The 19,769-nt window shown below is 49.4% G+C and overlaps 1 protein-coding gene across 1 annotated transcript in view; it reads left to right on the top strand.

Annotated features, from left to right (window-relative positions):
- The first annotated feature begins 19 nt into the window (after nt 1-19).
- Nucleotides 20-19,769, top strand: part of DENND3 (DENN domain containing 3) — a 79,091-nt gene continuing 59,341 nt past the window's right edge. Inside the window, exons 1-4 of the mRNA XM_008073163.2 lie at nt 20-151; nt 9,672-9,951; nt 11,262-11,377; nt 14,106-14,248. Of these exons, the coding sequence (XP_008071354.1) occupies nt 50-151; nt 9,672-9,951; nt 11,262-11,377; nt 14,106-14,248 (641 nt within the window). The 5' untranslated portion in view covers nt 20-49. The remainder of the gene's footprint in view (nt 152-9,671; nt 9,952-11,261; nt 11,378-14,105; nt 14,249-19,769) is intronic.

The following is a 19,769-nucleotide window of genomic DNA, read 5'->3' as shown; positions in this document are numbered from 1 at the left end:
CGGCCCGAAGGTTCCGAGCGCGGCGCGCGCCGCGGGCCTCGGGGCAGCCATGGCGGAGGCCGCGCCGCAGCACCTGTCGCTGCCCTCGGGGCTGCTGGAGCTGTGCGCGCTGCTGGGCGCCTCCCGGGACAGCCTTCGCGGCCTGGAGCAGGTGAGGGACGGCGGGGACACTGAGGCGGAGCGCGGGCCGGGCGGCGGCAGCCGGGGCAACCGTCGGAGGGCAGGGTCAGGCTCCTGGCGCGTCCCGAGGGGGCGCCCGGGTGTCCCCACGCGGCCGGCGCTGGCTTCCGACGGCTGCGCCCAGCCGGCCCCCGGGCGGGCACCCTGCGCGCCTGCTGGGGGAGGGACGGCGCGCGAGCCAGACCGGGGCCTCCGCCTGCCGGGCCCGGGGACTGCGCCCTCCCTGCCCTTCCTCTCCCTGGGGGCCTCTCTCTGGGCGGGGCCCGGACTTGCACCCAGGGTTGCTGCGTGCAGAAGCGCCCGCGCCCCCTGGGCGTTTCTCGGAGGGCCCCCACCTCGGCAGGTGCTGAAGACGCGCTGAGCTAGACGACGCGGCGGAACCCCGGGGCTTCACGGTCCAGTGGGCCACCTCCTTGCGATTAGCCGATTGGATGATTTCGCTCTTTACACCTTCCAAGTGGTGGGTTCTGTCCTGGGCGCAGAATAATGAGATTTTACGTTTTACATGCAACCACCGGCTTCAGGTGGCCTGCGTCTGGTCGTTTTGGGATGCCGCCTCGCTGCTTTCCTCACTTGCAGGAACCCCTAGTCCCTCCCCCTCTCTGTACCCCAGCGGCCAAAGTGACAACTTCGTCTCCTTTCCTCCGGGGAAGCCGCGGTTTTGGAAATGCTCGTTCTCCTTCTTCCCTGCACTCTCCTTTTCTTAACTCCGGAGCGCCGGCTTTCTTTGGGATCCGTCTGTGGCCCTCTTTTCTCCTAGCCCAGCATGTCCGTGGCACCATAACTGTCCTTTTGCCGAGACATTTCCCTACTTCACTGCCCAGTCATCCGGGCAAGTCCCTCGTCTCTTTCCAGATGACGATACTGAAAGGCAGAGAGAGGCATCTGAGTATTTAAATGATGCTGGGCTGTCCAGGGAAAACGAAGAATGGAAAGTTAAATGTTTCTAAAGTCAACCGAGTGAATGTCAGTGAGCTTCTGAATAGTTTCTACAGTTGGGCTTTCATACAAAGCCAACTTTGACCTCAGTGAACAAGCGTTACTCACATGGAAATGATTTCTGTGTTTCCCTCCAGATTTCTTTCTCTTTGACCTGTTATGTCAGGGCACCCCTCTGACCTCTGTCCCTGCCCACCCTTGGAAATGGGTTTCAGTTGTCTCCCTGTCTCTAATTTGTCAGAAGGTACCTCATTTTCCTTCGAATAGGAAATGACCTGGTTACAGTTGTGGTCTCAGCCGTGGACTGTGTTTGCTTCTGGGGCCGTGGCAACATGTGTGTTCCTTGCTTTGGGTGAGGCATGTCTTTTGAGACCAGGATGAATCAGCTGGAATATCTGCGAATACTAATTTTCCTGAGCTCCACAGGCTGCAACATTTTCCTGTTTTCCGTTTTCCTGGGGCCAAGTGAGAGTATGGACAGTTTGCTACTGTGTATTTGAACTTTTGTCCTCTTTATTTATTTTATTATTTGAGATGAGGTCTCATTCTATGGCCCAAACTGGAGTGTAGCGACACCATCATGGCCCACTACAGCCTCCTGGGCTTAGGTGATCCTCTTGCCTCAGCCTCCCAAGTAGCTGGGACTACAGGCATGTGCAACACATCTGGCTAATGTTTTGATTCTCTATAGAGATGAGGTCTGTCCTCTTTATTCTGTACTCTGAATCTGTTAGGGGGTTGGCAAAGGGTGGAGAGGAAAAAAGTGAAGGATTAGGAAAAAAAAAATAACAAAACAGGTGCGGTGGCTCATGCCTATAATCCCAGCACTTTGGGAATGGAGGCAGGAGAATTCCCTGAGCCCAGGAAGCTGAGACTGTGGTGAACTGTGATCCTGCCACTGCACTCCAGCCTTCACGGCAGAGTGAAACCCTGACTCAAAAAAAAAAAAAAAAAAAGTTTAGGTGATGGATTAAACTCCTGGAGTGATCCTAGTTTTAAGGTCAACATTAATGTTACGATCAACCAAACACATGATTTAATTTAGTTAGTTTTTTTTTTTAAAAAGCAGTTCTATTTTAGATGTCCAAGGCTTTTTAAAATTTTTACTTTTTAATTAATTCATAATATTTACTTTTACCTTTTTGAATTACCATTTCTCTGTAGCTCAGGCATTTCTATTTGGTGATACATGAAAACAGAAGCCCGGGGGTATGAGAAATATCCAACTATGCCCTTTCAGTTTTTGTTTTTTTTTTTAATCTTTTTATTTTAAAGATGTGGGGTACAATTCAGGGTTAGGTATACAAATGTTCATTATATAGATACCCTTGTCGATGAGGTGTGTCTCCCCCCTCATCCCCCCTCCCCCAGCAGATTCCCACCACTGCCAGTCCCGCCTCCCCCCGCAACCTGGCAGTTTCCCACTACTGCCAATCCTTTTCTTATAGTATTACGATAATTGTTCAAGGTTCGCTTATGAGTGAGAACATGTGATAGCCAGTTCTTTTGTTTCTGGGATATATCACTCAGTATTATAGACTCTAAGTCCACACAGGTTGCTGTGAAGTTCATGAGTTTGTCCTTCTTTATGGCTGCGTAATATTCCATCATGTATAGGTACCACATTTTTTTTATCCAGTCCTCTTTTGATGGGCAGCATGGCTGCTACTGTGAACAACATTGTGATAAACATACACGTGCAGTTATCTTTTTTATAGAGTGATTTGATTTCTTCCAGGTATATTCCCAGGCCCTTTTAGTTTTATTTCCTAGATAGGCAGGGTGGTGTTTGTTTCACTGGGACTAATGACAAAGAATTCAAGAATGTGGGTCAATTCCCATGTGAGTTATTCTGGTTTAGTATAGTAAAGTTACACCGCTTTACTATAGAAAGGCTATATCCCCCTGTTGTTGGTTGTATGGAGACTAGACTAGGGTTTGAAGGGATCCATCATAAATCCCATCAGAGTGGTAGAAAGTGCTCAGAGCTCCTTCCATAGGGTAGGTCACCTGTGACTTCTTGCATGTGAAAGTACGTTGTTTTGGTTTGTTCTTTTTTGAGTTGGAATCTCACTCTTGTCACCCAGGCTAGAGTGCAGCCACGACCTTCTGGGTTCAGTCGATCCTTCTGCCTCAGTCTTCCAAGTAGCTGGAACTACAGATGCATACCACCACGCCTGGCTAATTTTTTTTGACTTGTTATAGACACAAGGTTCACACCAAGTTGCCCAGGCTGGTCTCGAACCTCTGGGCTCAGGCAGTTCTCTCACCCCCACCTCCCAAAGTGTAGGATTACAGGTGTGAGCCACTGCATCCGTCTTATTATTTATTTATGTTTGTATAGGAGTTTCACTCTATCACCCAGCTTGAGTGCAATGACACACTCACGGCCACCGCAGCCTCAACCTACTGGGCTCAGGCGAACCTTCTACCTCAGCCTTCCAAGTAGCTGGAATTACAAAGGTGCACCACCACAGCTGGCAATTTTTTTATTTTTTGTAGAGACAAGGTCTTGCCAAGTTGCCCAGGCTGGTCTTGAACCCCTGGGCTTAGGCAATTCTCTCGCCTCTGCTTCCCAAAGAGCTAGGATTGCAAGCATGAGCCACTGCGCCCGTCTTGTTATGGTTTTTAATGGAGACCATCCTGACTTTCATTTTCTAGAACAGCAATGGCCAACAGACTTTCCTGGATAATGGCAGACAGTATTCTTTGTCTGTGCTGACAAGTATAGTAGCCACTGGCCACCTAGGGCTACTGAATGCTTGGAGTGTGGCTAGTGAGGCTGAGAAACTTCATTTAATTTCAGTTAAATTTCAGGCCGGGTGTGGTGGCTCAAGCCTATAATCCCAGCACTTTGGGAGGCCGAGGCGAAAGGATTGCCTGAGCCTAGGGGTTCGAGTCCAGCCTGGGCAACATGGCGAGACCTCATCTCCACACTAAATCAAAAAATTAGCTGGGCGTGGTAGTGCATGCCTGTGGTTCTAGCTACTTGGAAGACTGGCGGAGGGTTTGCCCGAGCCCAACAGGTCGAAGCTGCCGTGGCTGAGCGCAGTGTGCCACTGCACTCCTACCTGGGTGACAGAGTGAGACTCCAACTCAAAACAAAACCAAAGTCAGCATCTGGGATAGAAGAGCGGGAAATGACTGTCAGCTCCTGGCTAGGACTGGCAGGGGTGATTGAGAGTGTCTGCACTGGTAAAGTCCGCGGGAAGGCACCTCTCTGGACCTGGCAGTGAGGGACAACTGCAACAGGTCACAAAGTAACCTGCAGACACTCTTGATCCAGGACTTTGACTTTCAGGAATTTGTTCTAATGCAAGAGTAGGATGTGTATCGATGAGACTATTCCTCGTGACTTTGTCTGGCGTGGTGAAGACATGAGAGCCACCCGGATGTCTCTCCAAAGGGGACTGGGTAGATACACTACTGAATCATTGCACTGTGACACCACACAGCACTGAGCAGGAAGGACAGCCACACCCTGTAGTTTAAAACAGTCTTGATTTTCTGGACTCAGGGGATCCTTTTGCTTTAGCTTCCCGGGTAGCTGGGACTGTAGGCGTGTGCCACCATGCCCTGCTAATTTTCTATTTTTAATTTTTTTGTAGAGGCAAGGTCTCGCTGGGTTGCCCAGGATGCCCTCAAACTCCTGGGCTCAAGGAATCCTCGCCTCAGCTTCCCAAATTGCTGGGATCACAGGTGTGAGCCACCATGCATGGCCGGAACTGTTTAAATAGGATGAATGCATTTATGAAACAAAATTATAAGCTTATGCGTGTATAAAAATGGAAAGATGTCATACTCAGTGATCTATCACAGAAACAAAGAAACAGAGTACCATATGTTCTCACTCCTAAGCGGACCTTGAACAGTTATCTTAATACTATAAGAAAGGGATTGGCAGTAGTGGGAAACTATGGGGGGAGCACACCTCATCAACAAGGGTACCTGCGTAATGAACATTTGTATACCTAGCCCTGAATTGTAACCCATATCTTTAAATTTAAAAATTTTTTTTAAAAAATGGAAAGATATATCCCATGCTGTGCAAAGCAAGTTACCTTTGAGTCATGGAGTCCTGGGAGGGCCTTTCCTTTCTGTTACATTTCCTTTATTATTTCTATATTTATTTGCAAAAATGAGATTGTATTATCCATTTAGAAAAGACAACGGGGAATTTCCATTTTGAGAAAAAAGCAGATGTGTGATGTACTGCTGGATGCCAAGTGGGTCGGATTTGGGCCACAACATTTAAAGTGACTAAAGAGGCTGTCTGCGGTGGCTCACGCCTGTAATTCCAGCACTTTGGGAGGCCGAGGTGAGAGGATTGCCTGAGCCCACTGGTGCGAGACCAGCCTGGGCACTTGGCGAGACCTCATTTCTACAATAAATCACAAAAATTAGCTGGGTGTGGTGATGTGTGCCTGTAGTTCCAACTGCTTGGAAGGCTGAGGTGGAAGGATCCCCTGAGTCCAGCAGGTCGAGGCTGCAGTGGCCTTAAGTGTGCCACTGCATTCTGGCCTGGGCAACAGAGTGAGACTCCTACTCATAAAATAAAAATTAAAATAAAAAATAAAGCCAGGCTCGGTGACTCAGCCTGTAATTCCGCGCTTTGGGAGGCTGAGGTGAGTGGATCGCCTGAGCCCGCGGGTTCGAGACCCACCTGGGCAACTTGGCGAGACCTCATCTCTACAATAAATCAAAAATCAGCTGGGCATGGTAGTGCACACCTGTAGTTCTAGCTACTTGGAAGGCTGAGGTGGAAGGATCACTGGAGCCCAGCAGGTCGAGGCTGCGGTGGCTGGGAGCGGCCACTGCACTCCAGTCTGGGCGACAGAGTGAGACTCCAATTCAAAAAATAAATAAATAAATAAAAAATAAAGCGACTAAAGAGAATTAGAGGAGTGACAGGTGGTGTGTTGATTCTTCTAGTGTGATCATCAATATTCAGTGCAGACTGAGTGTGCCTCTAAGAGGCCACCAAGTGCCAGGAGTATGAACGGAGGACCAACCTCACCTAAGGGCTGTCTTCTCTGTTACCTGTGGGACAGAGGACTACCAAACAATCTCTGTCCCACCCGCTTCCACAACTCAGGAGGTGAGGCAGTACCACTGGCCAGGGCAGCATCACCAGGAGGTGACGATGGAGGTCTGGGGGAGCCTGTTGTCCTGCCTTTGGGGTGGGAAGGCCCTCCCTGGTGAGTGTGAGGGGCCAGTGGTCTGTGGAGTATGCAGGTGGAGCCCCGAGGGTTTTGGGTATGCCAGGCCCAGTGAAGGGGGCGAAGTGGGGACGGTCATTGCCGAAGTGCTGTGCGTCCCAAAGAGGGTTTCGTCGTGCTTGGCTTTGGGGACACTCTGGCTTGAGGAGCGGGCCAGCGTGCTGCTCAGGGGCACACTGTCCCACCGCATGCACACATATGCATGCACATGGGAAGACGTAGGAATGATGGGAAGAAACCAGCATGCTTTTTTCAGTATTGTGGAGGCACCTCAATAGGTCGGCCGGGCTGGACCCATGAAGGGTGTATTCTGTTGTCAGCCAGGAGATGCCCCTCTTTGGGAGAGTGGATGTGGATGCAGGTGGGGAGCCCAGGCTGGGTGGGAAGAAGCATATTCCTTCTTACCCTGGCAGGAACCTTTGAGGCTTTGCTCCGGTTAACCTGCACCTGCTCTGAGCCATGGGCCACGCAGGTGCTCGGTTTGCAAAGTGATACGGATGGCACAGTGGCACGCTGGTTGTTGAGGTCTTCTAAGAGCAGTGACCTGGGAGTGTGGGTTTACAGGTGGGTGTGAGGGAGACGGGGCCTCAGGGCTGGAGTCCCAGCTCCAGAAACCTGCACTGTGCTGCTTTCATCGGGAGGAGAATGTAGGTGGGGGGATCAGGGACCCCTGAGATGCAGCGGGTGTGTCGGGAGGCCACTGGGGAGAGCCTGGGACTGGACAGGGGTCTGAGTTGGGAGCAGGACTCGGGCTGTCCACTGGGGGCTGTGGAGGCAGCCGTGTGAGTGCCGAGATCGTCTGGAGGACTGGCCAGGGATCCAGGCCTGGTGGTCTCAGCCCGTACCCAGTACTGAGAAGGGCCTGCAGGAGGCCACAAAGGAGCAGCTGGAGGGATAGACCAGGAGGGAGGTGGGACCAGGAAAGTTCCAGGAGCAGGGGCAGCCCACTCGCTTGCTCCTGTGACTGTGATCTTGCAATATGGTGATGGACCTTCCATATTTACAGGTATAATTTTTTATGTGAGGAAGAAATAGACAGCATCGTTTTAGATTTCATTAGGCCAGAACCGTCAAATTCTGTTAGGAAAGTTTTAGAGATGGTTTCATATAATTGAAGAAGTGGATTCCTTTCTTTCTTTTTGTTTTAGAGTTGAGGTCTCATTTTGCCTCCTAGGCTGGAGTGCAGTGGCATGATCACAACTCATTACAGCCTTGACTTCCTGGGCTCAAGTGATCCTCCGACCTCAGCGTCTCAAGTAGCTGGGACTATAGCCTGGTACACCACCACCACCTGGCTAATTTTTTGATTTTTTTGTAGAGTCGAGGTCCTGCTATGTTGCCCAGGCTGGACTTGAACGCCTGGGCTCAAGTGATCCTCCTGTCTTGGCCTTCCAAAGTACTCTGGGATTAAAGGTGTGAGCCACCACACCTGGCCAAATGGATTCCTTTCATTCGTGATACACTAAAGCTTTTTTTTTTTTTCTTTTTTGAGTTGGAGTCTCACTCTGTTACCCAGGCTGAAATGCAGTGGCATGCTCATGGCTACCACAGCCTTGACCTCCTGGGCTCAGGTGATCCTACCATCTCAGCCTTCCAAGTAGTTGGAACTCCAGACACACGCCACTATGCCCAGCTAATTTTTTGATTTATTATAGAGACAAAGTCTTGCCACTTTGCCCAGGCTGATCATGAATCCCTGAGCTCAGGCAATCCTCTCACGTCCGCCTCCCAAAGTGCTAGGATTACAGGCATGAGCCACCGCACCCGGCTTACTAAAACTTTTAAATTGTACAGTAATATGGATTTCCCATGTTTGGATTTGGTTCCTACTGGATTAAATTATTTTCCCCAAACATAAAGAAATTTTTGACTGAGTTTGGTTGATATAGCACACATGGTCATCTAGAGCTTGGCACATACTTGCTAATGGAAAATGCTGCTACTGTGTAAATCCCTTCAGTGTAAGAGTTCTGCTGATTCTTATTGGAATGCTGAGTGTTGGCTATTTCTTTTCTGTTGCCCAAGGTCCACTTCTCTGGGTGACATAACTGTCCTTTCTAATGTTCCTCAAAGACCCTTGATTACCCCCTCCCCACCCTGCCCGGCCACTACTTCTGTCCACGTCTTTTGAACCCAGAGCCCCCTGCTTCTGACTCGCTGTTTCTGCCAGCGTCGCCCTAAACTCCTTCCTCCTCGCTCACACATGGCATCTAGTTCTTCTTCTTTGAAAGACCTGAAACCAGCCTGGCAGTGATGTTTGCTTAGTCCCGACTCTGTAATGAGAACTGTATAAGGCATCATAGTGGATAGAAAAAAGATGGAAGGGACAGCCCCTGTTCTTTATATTATTTTGGAGAAGAATGGAAAGATAAAAAGTAAAAAAACAAACAAACCAAAAAACCATAAAATGTTGTACCTAGTTAAAGTTGAAAAGAATTGAGGTCCAGCACCCCTCTTTTATTGATTCAAGGGGTGGTGTCCTCCTTCTGTGTCAAGGAAGGGCCGCCTCCTCCTTCTGTGTTCACTGGTGATTTTTCTTACTCCTCTGTCCATCTGCACAGGACAGTGGTGACTGGCAGGAATGCAGCACCTGCCTGGCTGGCATGGAGGGTGTAGCGCTGGTGACTGTGTGTCGGAGGGTTGATGATATGCAGAACTTTCACTGTGTCTGCCCCCCCCCCCAGAAAAGGGTGTGCAGTTGTGCCCGTGGGGCTCCTGGCAGCCCCATTGGGCTGAGTCCTTGGCCAACGTTGTCTTCCCTGCACTCAGCCCTTGAAAGGGAAACTCGGGCCGGGTGTGGTGGCTCACACCTGTAATCCCAGTACTTTGAGAGACTGAGGCAAGAGAATCACTTGAGCCCAGGAGTTCGAGACCAGCCTTAGCAACATAGTGAGACCTCATCTCTACAAAAATCAAAAAAGTTAGCCAGGCTTGGTAGCGTGTGTCTATTGTCCCAGTTACTCAGGAAGCCGAGGTGGAAGGATCACCTGAACCCAGGAGGTTGAGGCTGCAGTGAGCTGGGCCAAGACTGCAGTGCTTCATGTGAGGGAGGCCAGACGCTGCTCTCAGTGTTTACATTCCAGGAGCCAACTCCAGGAGACTTTGAGACTTGCCTGAACACAGGGCCTGGGAAGTTCCTAACAGAAGCCTTCTGTCAGGAGCCTTGGTGGGAAAAGCCACTGGCACTGGCTTTTCTTTAAGGGATGGTGCAAAACCACAGGTGCTTATGGGTATGGAGGGAGACAAAGAAATGAATGGAGATGTTTAGCCAGAGAGTCCAGATTAAGAGCTGATGCCATTGCAGTAACTTTTTTTTTTTTTTGCATATTTTAGGTTGCTCAGAAGAAGGGAGTCAGAAATCTTTCTTCTCTTGATCCAGAGGTTCTGTCCGTTTTTGTGCCTCCTTTTATCAGTAAAGAGGACAGTCAGATGGCCAATGCCCAGTGTGCTATGCTCGGAAAGACCCGAAGGCGCTCCTTCAGAAAGAAGAGGGAGAAGCCCAGGCTGGAGCAGTGGAAGGGCCTCCCAGGGGCTCCCAAAGTGCCGGATCCTGAAGATGTCACCATCCCGGGTGGTGTGGACCTCCTTGCCCTGCCCCAGCTGTGCTTCCCAGGTGGGGTCCATTGGGCAGAACAAGGTTGGCTCCATGCTGCTGGCCACCCACAGCGGTCTGTTTCCAGAAGTCCAAGGACAGTAGAAAGTATGGCTGGGCCAGGGAACCCTTGCTGGCTCTCCTGTCGGATTGTAGGATTTAGTTTTCTTTTTTTGTTTGTTTGTTTCAGGTCTCACTCTGTCACCCAGGCTGGAGTACAGTGGCACAATCCCAGCTCACCATAGCCTCGACCTCTTAGGTTCAGGCGATCCTCCCACCTCAGCCTCCCAAGTAGCTGGAACAACAGCTGTATGCCACCACACCCAGCTAAATTTTTAATTTTTTTTGTAGAGACAGGCTCTTGCTATGTTGTCCAGGCTGTACTCAAACTCCCGGGCTCAAGCGATCCTGCTGCTTCTGCCTCCAGAGTGCTGGGGTTATAGGCATGAGACACTGGGCCTCACCCCTCCTCCTGTTTTCTGTTTTGCTGGAACAAGAAGCACAGGCTTGCGTTTAGTTCCCAAGCTTGAGAGTTTAACGGGCTTTATTTTTTCTGCTGGTCTTAAGAAATGTAAAAACGGCTGATGTAGGGAACTCAGATTAGGGACTTGGCATAAGTACCTCTCATAGTGACCATCAAGAGCTTGATACCATTTCCTGGTCACAGGGATTATAAACCAGGGACAGGTGTGGGATATGCTGCTATACCCAGGATACACTGCCGCTGGCCTCTGGGCATGCCCTGAGGATTTAGCCATGGCTCTGAGTATCTATGTGGTCCGCATGTTCATTCACTAAGTGCTTCAGAGCACAGAGGGAATGTAAAGAAATTGCTATGCTGGGGAAGGACTCTGGGAGGCAGAGCTGGTCAGAGGCATTGATGGGAAGAATGAACACCTCTTGGACACCAAGGTGCCGCTGATAACTGGAGATGGGCAGGCGTGTTCTGGATGCTGTGAAAAAAAAATTGATTCATGGATAGCCCAGGCCACATGGACAGAATCAAATTCTTTTCTTCAGACCACGCATGGTAACTCGCGCCTATGATGCCTGCACTTTGGGAGGCCGAGGTGAGAGGATTGCCTGAGCTCATGGGTTTGAGACCAGCCTTAGCAACTTGGTGAGACCTCACCTCTACAGTAAATCCAAAAATTAGCCGGGTGTGGTGGCGCACTCCTGTAGTTTCAGCTACTTGGAAGACGGAGGTGGTAGGATGCCTGAGCCCAGCAGGTCGATACTGTGGTGGCTGTGAGCGTGCCACTGCACTCCAACCTGGGCAGCAGAGTGAGACTCCAACTCAAAAAAAAAAAATTTTCTTCTTCTGCCTGCAGGGGGCGTGTGCGTGGCCTCTGAACCAAAGGAGGATTGTGTCCACTTCCTGGTGCTGACCGACTTCTGCGGGAACAGGACCTACGGTGTGGTGGCCCAGTACTACCGACCCCTGCATGTAGGTGGCTCCTTTATTCCTTCTGAAGTTAGGTTTAGATTTTTTTTTTTTGGAGTCAAGGTCTCACTCTGTGGCCCAGGCTGGAGTGTAGTGGCATGATCACCGCTCACTACAGCCTCAGACTCCTGGGCTCAAGTGATCCTCCTCCCGCCTTGGCTCTCCTGAGTAGCTGGCACTACAGGTATGCTCCACCGCACCCAGCTAAATTTTTTATCTTTTTGTAGACGTGAAGTCTTGCTATGCTGTCTCGGCCAGTTTCAAACTTCTGGGCTCAAGCAATCCTCCCACCTTGGCCTCCAAATTGTTGGGATTACAGGTGTGAGCCGCTGCACGTGGCCTAGATTTTTTTTATTGTGACATACACGTAAAATAGCATTCACCATTTTAAAGTATGCAATTCAGAGTCATTCATTAAATGCATCCCCAGTGTTGTACACCTACCACCAATGTCTAGTTTGAAAACATTCCATCACCCCCTAAAATTTCATACCTATGAAGCCTTCACCCCTCCACTCTGTCTCTTCCAGACCCAGCAACCACTAATCTGTTCTGTGTCTCTATGGATTTGTCTGTTCTGGATATTTCATGTCAATGGAATCATGCAATATGTGGCTTCTTTCAGTTAGCACCGAATGAGGCTTATCCACATTGTGGCATGTGTCAGTCAGTGCTTCATGGCTTGTTTTGTTTTGTTTTTGAGTCAGAGTCTCACTCTGTTGCCCAGGCTGGAGTGCAGGGGTGTGATCACAACCTTGACCCCTTGGACTCTGGTGATCCTTCCAGCTCAGCATCCCGTGTAGCTGGTACTACAGGCACGAACCACCATACCTGGCTAATATTTTGGTTTCTTGTAGAGACGAGGTCTGGCTGTGTTGTCTAGGCTGGTCTCGAGCTCCTGGGCTCAAGCATTCCTCTCACGTCAGCCTCCCAGAGTGCTGGGATTACAGGTGTGAGCCACCGTGCTTGGCTTCATTGTTTTTTATGGCTGAGTATCATTACATTGTGTGGATGGACTACATTTTTCTTACCCACTTATCTATTGCTGGACATGCGAGTCGTTTCCACCGCTTGTCTTCTGTGCAAGGTACTTGGGTTCAGAATTTGCAAGCACGTTACGCTCATCACATGTTTATGAGTGGGAACCAGCTGGACTTTGCAGTGCTTATGGGGGCAATGACAGGCCTCAAGGGCTGTCGTACTGCCAGAGGGCTTCGTACTGCCAGAGAGCTATCAGAAACAGAGGGTGAACCACTGGCCTTTGTTTAGGCACCTGGTGCTTTATGAGAGTATGTCAGTGAGTTCATGCAGCAGAGTGACTGTACTGAATTGTCAGAGCCTGGGTGATTTTTTTCTTTTTTAGTAGAAGTATGGGTACATGGAGGGCATGGTGGTACACGCCTGTATACTCAGCTACTCTGGAGGCTGAGTTGGGAAGACAACTTGGGGCTAGGAGTTCGAAATCAGCCTGGGCAACATAGTGAGAACTTGTCTGTACAAAAAATAAAAGTAAGCCGGGCATGGTGGTACATGCCTGTAGTCCCAATTACTTGGGAGGCTGATATACCAGATGCCACTATTCCTGTTCACCTGCCTGTCAGGGGCATGCCTGGCCCCTTCCCCTGTGCTCCCAGCGGCTATGTAGTTTGGGGTGTTCCCTGGCCCACACTGCTTCACCTCTTTCTTCACCATGTGTTTGGATGACTGTTATATCTAAGGCTCAGACACAGCCTTCTCCTATGCTCTGTTCAGTCTTTCTATTGATGCTACATGATTTGAAGGTAGGAATCATATTGTGTCTGTAACTCCAGCTCCTTCCTGACTGTCCTAACAGCAGCTGCCACCAGACGAACAAGCAGCTCAGGACCAGGCGTGGCCCTAAGCGCTTTGTGTGTGGTAATTCATTTAATCCTTATCACAGCAAATGAGGCTGGGAACTGTTAGTATCACCCCCTATACAGATGAGGACATGGTGGCACAGAGGGTTTAGGTGACTTGCCCCAGGTCACGCCACAGTCAGGGGTTGAACTCGAGCAGAGTGACTGCAGAGCAGTGGACAGTCATTAAATGTGGCTGGATAAACAAAGGACGTAGCTGACCGTTTCTTGGGTGTCTCCCTTGGCCCGGGCGTCTTACTATACCTCAAATTTGAAAAGTCCCCAGACCGAAGCTATCATCACCCCCCTCCATCCCTACCAAAAACCCCAACAAACAACCCCCTTCTGGGGTCCCGTTTGTGAGCCTCAAATATGGTGCCACTTGTTAAGTTCTGGGGTGCACGGTGCCTTCTGGAACCCCCAGGCTGAGGCCCTTCTGCTCCATTCTCCAAGTCTGTGATGCCCATCAGGCTCCCAGGCACATGTAGATGCTGCTTCCCCTGCGTGGCCGCTGCATTACCCTCCTCCCACCGCCCCATTTAAGCAGAATCCCACTATCTATCTTGTCTTGGGTCTTGCTGTGTTCTAATCCTGCATGCCTCCTTATCCCAAGGTCGTAAGCTCTTCCAGGGCAGGGATGCGTCTTGTCATCTTTGTGCAGGGCCCTGAAGATGCTGACTAGAAGGCCGGTGCTGGCTTGGACATGGCAGCAACACCAGTGGGGAGCATAGCCAGGCGTGTGTGGGACTCTCGGCTTCTGCAGCCTCGCTCTGTGCTGAAATGCCCATGTGATGGAAAACAGGTACTGGAGGTGCCGGGATGGGGAAGTGAACGTGTTGCTGCTTTTCCCCCAGGAGGAATACTGCTTCTACAACGGCAAAGCACACTGGGAACCATCGTGGCCAGCCGTAAGCTCCTCGGGCTTCTTTGTGCCCTTCGCGGTCTGTGTGGTTTCCAGGTTCCCCTACTACACTGCCCTCAAGGACTGCCTCTCCTGGTGAGCTGGGGTGGTGCACTCGTGGCTCTTGGGCTGGCGCTAGGCTGGGGTCATTGGGCAGCTGCGTATGGCCATAGGTGCTCTTTTGAAAGCCCAGGCCCTTCGGCAAATGGTACGTGTGGCGTGGCATGGCATGGCAGGAAGAGGGCACAGCCATGCTGTGGGAAGGATGATGGACCTGCAGATTTCTGTTTGCTTTGATTTCCATCTATCAGGAAACGCTTCTAGTTCTTGGGGAAAAACCCCCCGTGTTTCTCCCTCTGCCTCACACCACAGCAGGCATCAACACGAGACTCCTGTGACCACGTGTGAGGGTTTCTCTCCATTCCCAGGCAGCGGATGCTGGCTGGGTGTCCTCCAGCTCAGTTCTTGCACTGTCTACCTGGAGACCGTGTCAGATCCCGTAGGGTGAGGACTCAGTCCCAAGACGCCACCACACCAGTCACAAGTCCAAGTTGGGGTTCTTATGATCCTAATGTTGGGTGCAATTAATTTGCCGGAGCAGGTCCCAGAATTCCAGGAAACCCATTTCTCAGTTTATTATAAAGGATGCAGATGACGTGATGCATAGAACTGGTCATGGGGAAGGTGCGGAGCTTCCATGCCCTCCCTGGGGGTGCCACCCTCCAGGAGCCTCACGTGTCTGGCTCTCAGAAACTAATCCGCTTGGGTTTATTGAAACTTTGGGACCTCAACATTCCTTCCTCCAGGCAGAGGGTGGGACCTTCTTTGGGGAGACTCTTAAAACCCACAATCAGAAGGCAGGGGAAGAATTGAGTCTTGCCTTGGGACCGATGAAAGGAGGGCAGGAGAAGGTCAGAGAGATTCTGTGTCCTGAGGCCTGACCCTGAAGCTGAAAGCACCCCAACATTATAATAAAAGACTGGGCCAGGTGTGGTGACTCTCACCTGTAATCCCAGCACTTTGGGAGGTGCTTGAGCCCAGGAGTTCGAGACCAGCCTGGACAACATAGCGAGACCTCATCTCTACAAAATATTTTAAAAGTTAGCTGATGTGGTGGCATGCACCTATAGTCCCATGAGCCCAGGAGATAGAGGCTACTGTAAACTGTAAGCGTGCCACTGCACTCCAGCCTGGGCAACAGAGTGAGACCCCTACTCAAAATAACACACACACAAACAAACAAAAAAAACTCTAACAGGGCTATGGGAGTTAGAGCCAGGCCCCATGGAGGAAAGCCCTTACCTGTGGCATAACCCCACACCTAGCTATTTGAGAAAATCAAGAGGCTACTGTTTGTTCTGACCAGTTTTATTGGTATTTTTAAAATGACCATTTTGGGGTAGAATCTATAACTATCTTCCTGCTGCTATTGGGTAGAAAGTCTGAGGATGTAAAGAGGCTTGAAAAACCAGAAAGGCATTACCTGGAACCCGAGGGGTTCTGTGATCAGAGGGGTGCTATTGTGAGGTTGGTGGCTACAGCCTGAGCATACACGGGGTCAGTCCCAGTGGGCGCCTGTGCACGGGGCTATTTTCTTTTAAATCTCATCAAGTTGGCTGGGCTTGATGGCTCAACCTGTCATCCAGCACTTTGGGAGGCCAAGTTGAATGGGTTGCCTGAGCCCACAGGCTTGAGACCTGCCCGGGCAACTTGGCGAGACCTCATCTCTACAATAAATCAAAAATTAGCTGGGCGTGGTAGTGTGTGCCTGTAGTTCCACCTACTTGGGAGGCTGAAGCGGAAAGATCACTGGAGCCCAGCAGGTCAAGGCTGCGGTGGCCAGGAGTATGCCACTGCGCTCCAGTCTGGGTGACAGAGTGAGACTCCAACTTAAAAAAAAAAATCTCATCAAGTTATAATCTTAGAATTTGTACCCATTTGATTAAAGACTGAGAAAAAGGCAGTTAACACAGCTTCCCCTTTGTGTCCTAGTACTGAACGGCCACCCGTGGAAGTCACTGAAGTGGCTGCTCTTTTGAATTTCTTGTAAAGAACAATCATTCATTCATTTTAGATCTGCCATCTTGATTATAGGGATGAATCAGTCAGTGTATCCAGGGAGCAGGGATCTTACTGTTCAGTGTAATGACATTCTCTTTCAAATTCCAGCACTTTAATGTTTTACTTCTTTTTAAACTTTCTAACTTAATTTTTCTTAAATTGGGGTCTCACTCTGTTGCTTAAGCTGGAGTACAGTGGCATGATCACAGTTCACCGAAGCCTCAAACTCTTGGTCTCAAGTTATCCTCCCACCTCAGCCCCCTGAGTAGCTGGGACTATAGATGTGTGTGCTATCATGCCTGGCTAACTTTTAAAATTTTTTGGTAGAGACCAAAGTCTCACTATATTGCCCAGGCTGGTCTTAAACTCCTGGGCTCAAGCATTCTTCCCTGCTTAGCCTCCAAAGTGCTGGAACTACAGGTGTGAGCTACCACACCCGATCTTTTTAGTTTTTTTTTAAATTTTATTTATTTATTCTTATTTTATCATTATTATCATATTTTGAGTCAGAGTCTCGTTCTGTCACCCTGGCTGGAGTGCAGTGGCACACTCACAGCCACCACAGCCTCCACCTGCTGGGCTCAGGTGATCCTTCTGCCTCAGCCTTCTAAGCTGCTGGAACCACAGGCATGCACTACCATGCCCGGCTGATTTTTTGATTTATTGTAAAGATGAGGTCTCGCCAAATTGCCCAGGCTGATCTGGAACCCCTGGGCTCCGGCAGTCCTCTCGCCTCCACCTCCCAAAGTGCTGGGATTCCAGGCATGAGCCACCATGTTCAGCTAAATTTTATTTTTTAGATTAGAGCTAGGGTCTTGGTATGTTGCCCAGACCAGGATTCCAGGCATGACCCACCACACCCGACTGTCTTACGTCTTATGATATAACTGGGCCAGGTGCGGTGGCTCAGCCTGTAATCCCAGCATTTTGGGAGGCCAAGGGAAGAGGATTACCTGAGCCCACAGGTTTGAGATCAGTCTGGGCAACATGGTGAGACCTCGTCTGTACAATAAATCAAAATTTAGCTGGGCATGGTAGTGTGCACCTGTAGTTCTGCCTACTTGGAAGGCTGAGGTGGAAGGATTGCCGGAGTCCAGCAGATCGACACTGGGGTGACCGTGAGTGTGCCACTGCACTCCAGCCTGGGCCACGGAGTGAGACTCCAACTCAAAAAACAAAAACAAAAACAAAACAACCCCCCCCAAAGATATAACTAGTGTTCAGACACAGTTTGAGTCTTGCCTACATTTTATTGCCAGAGACATAAAACATCTTTGTTAAACAGGAAACTGACTCTGTCTTCGTGAGCGAGTGGATTGAACATGTTTGCTGAATGTGTGTCTGCCAGTGCCCAGAAGTGACAAATAAATCTGGACAGGGTCCCTTTTTATTTACTAACTTATCATTTTCATTACTTGAAGGTAAACAGCTTTTTAACTCATCTCTGGCTTCCTCATCTGTGAAATGAGGGTGCTTATTAGCACACTTTGTTAAGTGAAATGAAGGGGTGAGGGCATCTTCTGCCATTGGAAGACTGGCAGAAGGGTGGGGTTTTCTCCACCTCCTGGACTTTGCTGTGTGTGTTTATTCAGCAGTTGACCTTTTATAGTATGACTGGCAACACAGTCCTCATAGTAGACATTCAGGCAAATATATGCTTAACTTGGAAAAAATTTCATTTCATGCTTGTGTTTTCTCTTTTTTGGTGGTTATTGCTGTTGGTCAGTACTAGTAACTACAGCTAGAGAGGAGCGAATGACAGAAATTAAGTTGCAAAATGCCAACATGAATTTCTATTTTCAAAAAATCTGTTCTGCTTGAGTGATACTATGCAAAATATGCCTCCACTTGGACAAAAATTGGGAGAACATATGTTTAAATTGTGTTTGGGGAATCAGAGTATGAACAGGCTAAATTTTTTTTTGCCTGAATGCTATTATATTTTTACAATAAATGCATATATGGAGGAGTACCAAATTGTTTCCAAGTCCTGACATTATTATTCACTACTTAAAGTAAAAATATAAGTGCATTGAATTGCCAGCCAAGTAGTTATCTTGCACCACAGTGGGTGGAAACGTTTGGCCTACTGTGGGGAGAGTGAAAGGCAGAGGTGTCCTGGTGGCCTCTGTCCTTGCCTGTCCAGGTGGGACCCCGGGGCACTCTCCTAGCCCTTCGAGTGGCTCTCCATCTGGTCTTATCATCTCTCCTGGTCAGGCAGTCCTCTGGAGGGCGAGGCTGTGTCTGTGTGGCTTTCGCTGTCACTTCCTGGGCCCAACCCAGGGCTAGCATCTTGTGAATGAGTGTATCTATTAAAATAGACATTAGGGCCCAGCATGGTGGCTCACTCCTGTCATCCCAGCACTTTGGGAGGTGGAGATGAGAGGATTGCCTGAGCCCACGGGTTTGAGACCAGCCTGGGCAACATGGCAAGAGCTCGTCTCTACAATAAATAAAAAATTAGTCGGGCGTGATGGTGCGTGCCTGTAATTCCAGCTACTTGGTAGAATAAAGTAGAAGGATCATCTGAACCCAGCAGGTTGAGGTTGCACTCCAGCCTGGGTGACAGAGTAAGACTCTGACTCAAAACAAAAAACAAAAAACCTAGACATTAGGGTGGTTGTGGTGGCTCACGCCTATAATCCCAGCACTTTGGGAGGCCGAGGCAGAAGGATCACTTGAGCCCAGGAATTTAAGACCAGTCTGGGCAACATAGTGAGACCTCATCCTTACAAAAAATTAAAAAATTAGCTGGGCATGATGGTATGTGTCTGTAGTCCCAGCTATTCAGGAGACTGAGGTGGAAGGATCACCTGAGCTTAGAAAGTTGAGGCTGCGGTGAGCCAGGATTGTGCCACTGTACTTCAGCCTGGGTAACAGAGCAAGACCATATCTCAAAAAACAAACTAGACATTAGACATTAGGCTGTCCATTATTGTAATTTTTGGTAAGTGTCATCCCCAGAACCTCTTCATTTTATGAATGTGCTTTCTTTTTTTTTGAGTTGGAATCTCACTCTGTTGTCCAGGCTGGAGTACAGTGGCATGCTCACAGCCACGGCTGCCTCGACCTGCTGGCCTCAGGTGATCCTTCCACCTCAGCCTTCCAAGTAGCTGGAACTATAGGCACGTGCTACCACACCTGGGTAATTTTTTGATTTATTGTAGAGACAAGGTCTTACCAAATTGCCCATGTTGGTCTTGAACACCTGGGCTCTCCCAAAGTGCTAAGATTACAGGTTTGAGCCATCATACCCAGCAGCCTGTACTCTCACATGCAGAGTTCTAAAGATCAACTTTATTGAGGTTTGATTGATGTAATACAATAAAACCCACCTATTTTAAGTGTACAATTATGGATGAGTTTTGACAAATGTACACACCTGTGTGACCACCCCTGCAGTTAAGATACAGGGCACTGGGCAACCCCCTGGGGTCTCCTCCCACTGTGAGAGCTTTTCTGTCCTCTTAATAAATCCTGCTTAAAAAAAAAAAAAATTCGTGACCCGCCTGGGCAGCGAGACCTCATCTCTACAATAAATCAAAAAATCAGCCGG

Source organism: Carlito syrichta, unplaced genomic scaffold (assembly GCF_000164805.1).
Source record: "Carlito syrichta isolate Samal-C Ts95f unplaced genomic scaffold, Tarsius_syrichta-2.0.1 Scaffold315705, whole genome shotgun sequence".
Classification (NCBI taxonomy): domain Eukaryota; kingdom Metazoa; phylum Chordata; class Mammalia; order Primates; family Tarsiidae; genus Carlito; species Carlito syrichta.
Note: the sequence above shows the minus strand (reverse complement) of the source record. Positions and strands in the feature narration are given on the sequence as shown.